This window comes from Cavia porcellus, unplaced genomic scaffold, assembly GCF_034190915.1.
Source record: "Cavia porcellus strain 051 isolate PalLab524CR breed Dunkin Hartley unplaced genomic scaffold, mCavPor4.1 scaffold_17, whole genome shotgun sequence".
Lineage (NCBI taxonomy): Eukaryota > Metazoa > Chordata > Mammalia > Rodentia > Caviidae > Cavia > Cavia porcellus.
This window is the reverse complement of record NW_026947500.1, coordinates 66,676,710-66,682,709: the sequence shown is the minus strand read 5'-3', so window position 1 is coordinate 66,682,709 and position 6,000 is coordinate 66,676,710. Positions and strand designations below refer to the sequence as shown.

General features: G+C 52.9%; 1 protein-coding gene across 1 annotated transcript; it reads right to left on the bottom strand.

Moving 5' to 3' along the window:
* On the bottom strand, window positions 1–1,068 carry LOC100716028 (olfactory receptor 1I1). Its single transcript, XM_003461805.2, has one exon. It carries the CDS (start codon window positions 1,006–1,008, stop codon window positions 67–69), a length of 942 nt encoding a protein of 313 aa, XP_003461853.1. The 5' UTR covers window positions 1,009–1,068; the 3' UTR covers window positions 1–66.
* Between the last annotated feature and the right edge of the window lie 4,932 nt (window positions 1,069–6,000).

The following is a 6,000-nucleotide window of genomic DNA, read 5'->3' as shown; positions in this document are numbered from 1 at the left end:
TTCTCTGCGCCCCTGGCACAGAACAGTGGTCCTGGAGCAGGGTAGGGGTCCAGCGACCGTCCTGCCCTAGCTCTGGGAGGAGGCCGCCTTGCTGACGAGCTTCCTCAGGGCAGCCTTCATGTCCTGGTTCCTGAGGCTGTAGATAAAGGGGTTCAGGGTGGGGATGATCACCCCGCACATGAGCGCAGCTGCCTTGTCTTTCTGGGAGCTGTTGAGGGTGGCGGGCTGTAAGTACGTGGCGAAGATGGTTCCGTAGAACAGCGACACCACCGTGAGGTGCGAGCCGCAGGTGGAGAAGGCTTTCCGCTTGCCCCGAGCAGAAGGGATCCGGATGACAGCGCGGAAAATGCAGATATAAGAGAGGAGGATACAGGACATCGGGGTAACGCCCATGACGAGGCCGAACGCAAACACCACCTGCTGGTTGACGCGAGTGTCCGAGCAGGAGAGCTTCAGCAGGGGCGTGAGGTCACAGAAGAAGTGGGGGATTTCGGAGCCAGCGCAGAAGGTCAGCCGGGCCATGAGGCAGGTGTGCACCAGGGACTGCAGGTTGGTGAGCACCCAGGAGCCCGCCACCAGCAGCCCACAGACGCGGGGACGCATGAGGACTGAGTAGCGCAGCGGGTGGACAATAGCCACCAAGCGGTCAACGGCCATCACGGCCAGGAGGAAGCTGTCCATGGTCCCAAAGAGGTGGAAGGCGTACATCTGGGTGAGGCAGCCCGTGAAAGGGATAGCTTTGCTCTGGGTCCAGGTGTTCAGCAGCATCTTGGGCACAGTGGTGGTGGAGAGGAAGATGTCAACCAGCGACAGGTTGGAGAGGAAGAAGTACATGGGCGTGTGCAGGTGGGGGTCGGAGACGATGGCCAGGAGGATGAGCAGGTTCCCGAGCACCGTGGTCAGGTACATGGAGAGGAAGAGCCCGAAAATCACGGGCTGTACCTGCGGCTCCTCCGAGAGTCCAAGGAGGAGGAATTCAGAGACGGCTGTTTGGTTTTTGGGTTCCATGGAGAACCTGCGTCTAGTGGGAACAAAAAGGGGAGGGAAACACAGAAAACTGGGAGTCAGAAAAGGGGTTCAAATCCCAGCTTCCCATGGAGACCTGGAGGTGCTCATTTAATCTTTTTTAAAAAAATATTTTACTTAAACTTACACTTTGTTTGAAGAAGTCAACTCTATGCTGCGTTACAGATATATTCATTTTTGTTGTGTTTGTGTCCTTTGGGTTTGTGGGGCTGGGATGGAATCCAGGGTCTAGTGGATGCTGAGCAAATATTGTACCACTGAGCTCCATCCCCAGACTCATCTCATGCTTATGCGCATTGCTCTAGGAGGCTTCAAGCCACCAGCAGTGCACTTCTGCTTGCCGGGGGAATTCATGCCTGAGATGGAATCTCAAAGACTTAACTTAGTTGCTTATGGTCAACTTGGATGTCATCCACCTTGGATGACCTTTTTCTGTGGTTTGGAGGCACCCTCAAGGGGCCGTGTGCTGAAGGGCTTGGTCCTCAGCCTGGGGTGCTATTGGGTGGAGCCTTGCGGAGCGGAGGCCTCGGGGAGACAGTGAGGTCACTGGGATGGCGCCTGAAAGAGGACCGTGTGATTCTGGCCGCGACCCTCTTCCGGGGCACTGCCTGCTGTGTCCTTCCATCACGGGCTGCCTCGCTGCAGGTCCAAATAACAGGGCCAAGCAACCTTGGACCAAACCCTCAGAACCAGGAGCCAAAAGAAGCCTCACCCCTCTTAGACTGACTACTGCAGTTGTTTGGTGAGAGTGACAGAAAGCTCACTAATACACCTCTGTTTCTGTTCAGGGGCACAAAAGCTGCCCAGAAAACAAAATCAAACAGAATCAACTTTTGTTTTTATTTTTATCGGTACCGGGGATCGAACTCACGACTGCCTGCTTGCAAGGCAGGTGCTTATGCCGCTGAGCTAAATCCCCAGCCCCCAGAATAAATTTTGAACCCTCTGTTTATGCAGTCAAGGGACTCTTCCAGATCCTGTTTTTCTTCTTCATTTCCCATTCTTTTTTCTTTTTCCCCCTTCCTCTTTCCCATTCATTCTTCTGTGAAGGAGACACAGCTCAAACATCATTTCTGTGTTTAAGACAGATGAATGGATGAAACATATACTAATAAAAATAAGTAAAAAGCTGAAGCACACAAGAAGCTGAGGGTGCATCTGTAAGAGAGCACTGGCCTAGCACGTGGGAAGCTCTGGGTTTGATCCCCAGCACTGGAAAAATATTGTGATATATACACTCACAGTAGAATATCATACAGCCTTAAAAAAGGAACTCTTCGTTTACTACAACACAGGTGAACTAGAGAATTATGCCGGATGAAATAAGCCAGGTACAGAAATATCACCTGACCTCACCTGCACGTAGAATCTAACTGTCAAAAGCGCAGAGTCAGCAGGTACAATGGTAGCTACCGGGAGTTGGCAGGGACCCCCCAAAACCTCACGGGGTCACGGGTGGGACTGTTTCAGAGCCGGCTGGAGTTTTTTCAGAGACGGAAGAGTGTGGTGCTGAAACTGAGTCTGGTGCAAGGCTAGGCTCCAGGCACAGGGTCCAGGGTGGGAGTGGAACCTGCTCTAAGTGACCTGGTAAGACGTAAGGCGTGGAGGGAGCTGAGGTGGTCTCTGGATGGTTTGTTACCTGCTGCCCGCCGTGTGCTGATTCTCCCCTGCGACGCCCTCTGCCACGCCACCCTCCCTTGCAGCCAGCTGAGTCTGGACTGAAACCTCCACAAACTGAGCTAAATAAGCCTTTCTTGTCCTCATTTTGGGTGCTGGGTATTTTGTCTCAGCAACCAGAGAAAAGCAACTGAGCCAGCAGGCGGAGGCCTAGGGAAGTGTGGGTGTGACACTACAAACCTGTGTCTGCACGTAAGTCTCCGTCCTGAAATTAATGGGCTGACAAGGCAATTTTAAAAAAGAGCACCCACAGTGAACTAATATAAAAACGGCGATGTAAAAGATTTAAAGAAATGCAAACGATCAGACACACTTTGGGGACTTTCTTACTCATCCACTTGACATTGTTCGTGGGTCCTCATTAATTTAGAAGAAACCGGGAATTCATCCCAGGCTGTGGGAATCTGCAGCGTCAGGCAATTTCTGGATGCTTCTCTGCTTTGTTCTTATCTCTTTGGGAATTTTTTGGTCATTTTTGAGGCAGGGTCTCACTCTGTAGTCCAGGCTGGCCTTGAGCTCGCAGTGATCCTCCTGCCTCAGCCTCCCAAGTAGCCTGGCTTACAAACGGATCTGTCACCCTGCCCAGGATTAATTGTGTATCACAACCTTTCTCGGCTCCCATCTCCCAGCGGACACGTTTATCCTTCATTTTCTTTAATGAATATGTTTGAAGAATGGGTTTGGTGCCAGCAACTATCTTTTTCTCCAACAATAAACAAATGATATAGAACAAAACCCCCACCATGGTGTCAGTCACCAAGCCCTTTTAAAACATTAATGTTTCCTCCAATCAGCCACGAGAGGGTTTTCTGTTGCTCGGCTCTCTTCTTTCCTAGGTGGTTATGCAGCTTTTAAAATCAGTCTCCAACCGGAACACATCAGAGGCATTTAAAGGCAAGGCTTGAAAAGAACCAGCACTTTCTTAAGAGCTGGATTATTTTTGTGTGGTTCTCATAACAATTCTGAGAATCCCGGGTTCATACAGCTGCTAGGAACCTTTGTCTTGCCAGGAACCCATCTCTCTTCTCAACGTAGACTTCTCTCCCTCTTCTCGTAGACCCTGGCCTCCCCCACACAGCCTTTCTCCCCGTGACACGACGGGCTGTTCAGAGCTAAACCCTGTGCGTTGACACGCGGGAAAAAACTGTTTAGCAACAAGCCTTACGGATGCTTATCTCCCGGCTTCCCCAGGAATGTGGGTCTCTAGAAAGACTTAAGGGTCCACGAGAGCAGAATGCAACCTGGAGGACACGGTTCGCTGCTGGCTCTGCGGAAGGGCAGAGGTTTTTGTGGTGCGTGACTGTAGTCCTGATTTACTAGGGAGGCTGAGGCAGGAGGATCCTTGCAAATTCCAGACCAGCCTGGGCTACAGAGTGAGCTCCAGGCCGGCCTGAACCGCACAGCGAGACCCTGACAATCCCAAGAGACCTTCAGCAGAGCCCCACGTTACTTGTACTTCCTGGAGTCAGGCTTGGGAAAGGCCAGTGGGGACCTGGTCTGGGGTGTCCAGGGTGAGTGGCATGTCCAGAATCGGTGCTGGCAGCAGGTCACCGGGAGTGGCCAGGGCTGGGGGCCACGCGTGGAAAGTCCTGACCACTGCTGCAGAGGCCTCCAATCTCCAGCCTCAGACCCTTTCCCCGTGTCTGCCCTGTCCTCCTCTGTCCCCTTCGTCCTCCCAGAGCCTAGAGAATCGGGCTCAGTCCTCCCTCCCCCTCGCCCTGTCCACCAGCATCTTCCAGCTCGGGGTTCTCCACCCCTCACCTGCTCACCAACATGAGGGCTCCTGGTCTGCTGCTCACCGGAGGGCCGGGAGGGGAGAGGCGGGGACGGGAGGCCTCTGCTGCAGTGGCTCAGCCGCACCGGTGTCCCTGGGAGCCAGCCGCTCACAGTGCGGCCCGGCTGGGGCAGGGGCGGGGGACAGGCCCAGGCTCAGCACTGTGTTATCGTGGGGGCTCTTGGGGCCCTGGTCCCATGGCTGCTTGTTAAGGAAGATGATCTAATGGTTATATTTCCACTTGTGTCTTCTGTGGCTCTTTCTCTGGGGGGATCATGGACTGGATGGGGGACAGAGCAGACTCGGGGGACCTCTCACCCCAGGGCATCTCCCTTGGCCTTGTCTCAGCCCAGAGCCAGCCACAGCCAGCCGTGGGGGACACTCCACGGGGCAGGAAGATTTACCCCCCTGGCTTCATCTAGCAAGAGAGCTGGGAAGTTGTGATCAGCTATCAGGAAACACACACCAAATAAACCAGTTTATCACGCACTTCCCTTTCCCAGGGCTGGGGCAGAGCTCAGCCTGCAGGCGCCGGGCAAGAGCTCTACACCGTGGCCCTGCCAAGTGCCGCTGGATCCTCGGGTGTGGGCCAGCTGCGGTCACCTGGCCTTGTTAACAATGCTCTCCTGGCAACCAAAGAGTTCTGCCTGCCTCGGCCTCCTGCGGTTCCCGGTGATTCCACTCAGGGCGGAATCGGGGGGGGGGGGGGGGGTCTCTCCTGACCCTTGCTCAGTGGCTGTTCTGGTTTTTGTTCTTTGCTTTTGGGGTGTTCATTTTGGGACCTGCTTCTGTTTCTGTTTCCTTCTCCTGGAACCTTTTTGTCTTTACCTTATGCCTTACTGGCCTTTTGATTTCTTTTCTCTTTCAGTCTTTTTGGCCTTTTGATTTTTTTAAAAAGAGTTAACTTTTTTTTTTTCGGTAATGCCAAAAAGCAAACCCAGAGCCTCGTACATGGTGGGCAAGCTCTTTGACACTTAGCCACATTTGCAGCCCCCAAATTAACATTTAAGAGGGGTTGATGCTGCCCTGATGCCAGCTCCCAGAAGGCTGAGACAGGAGGATCTCAAGTTTGAGAGCAGCCTCAGCAACTTAGCGTGACCCTGTCTCAAAGAAATAATGCTTCACTTCTTAAATGAGTAATTCTAATTTTGGGGCAAGCTGAGAAAGCGGCTAGCAGTGGAATAGTGAATGCCTTCCCCCAACAGATACTTTTGTTTTTCAGAGAGAAACTTGCTTCCTCCATAACCCCCGTTAATTGTTTCTTGGGAAATTTCCAGTTTCTCTCCCTCTGTCTGTCTCTGTCTCTCTATCTATGTCTTTCTATTTCTATATTTCTCTCCCTCTCTGGTTTTTTGAGACATGGTCTGTGCAGTCCAGGCTGGCCTTGAGCTCACTGTGTAGCCCAGGCTGGCCTGGAACTGCCAGCGATCCTCCTGCCTCAGCCTCCCGAGTGCAGGGATGACAGGCATGGGTCACCACGCCCGGCTCACCCTTGCATTTTTAAAAAAGCTCTTTATGGGTGA

Bases quoted from the DNA above. Each gene is read 5' to 3' on its own strand.
- LOC100716028 (XM_003461805.2), bottom strand. From the start codon at position 1,008: ATGGAACCCAAAAACCAAACAGCCGTCTCTGAATTCCTCCTCCTTGGA.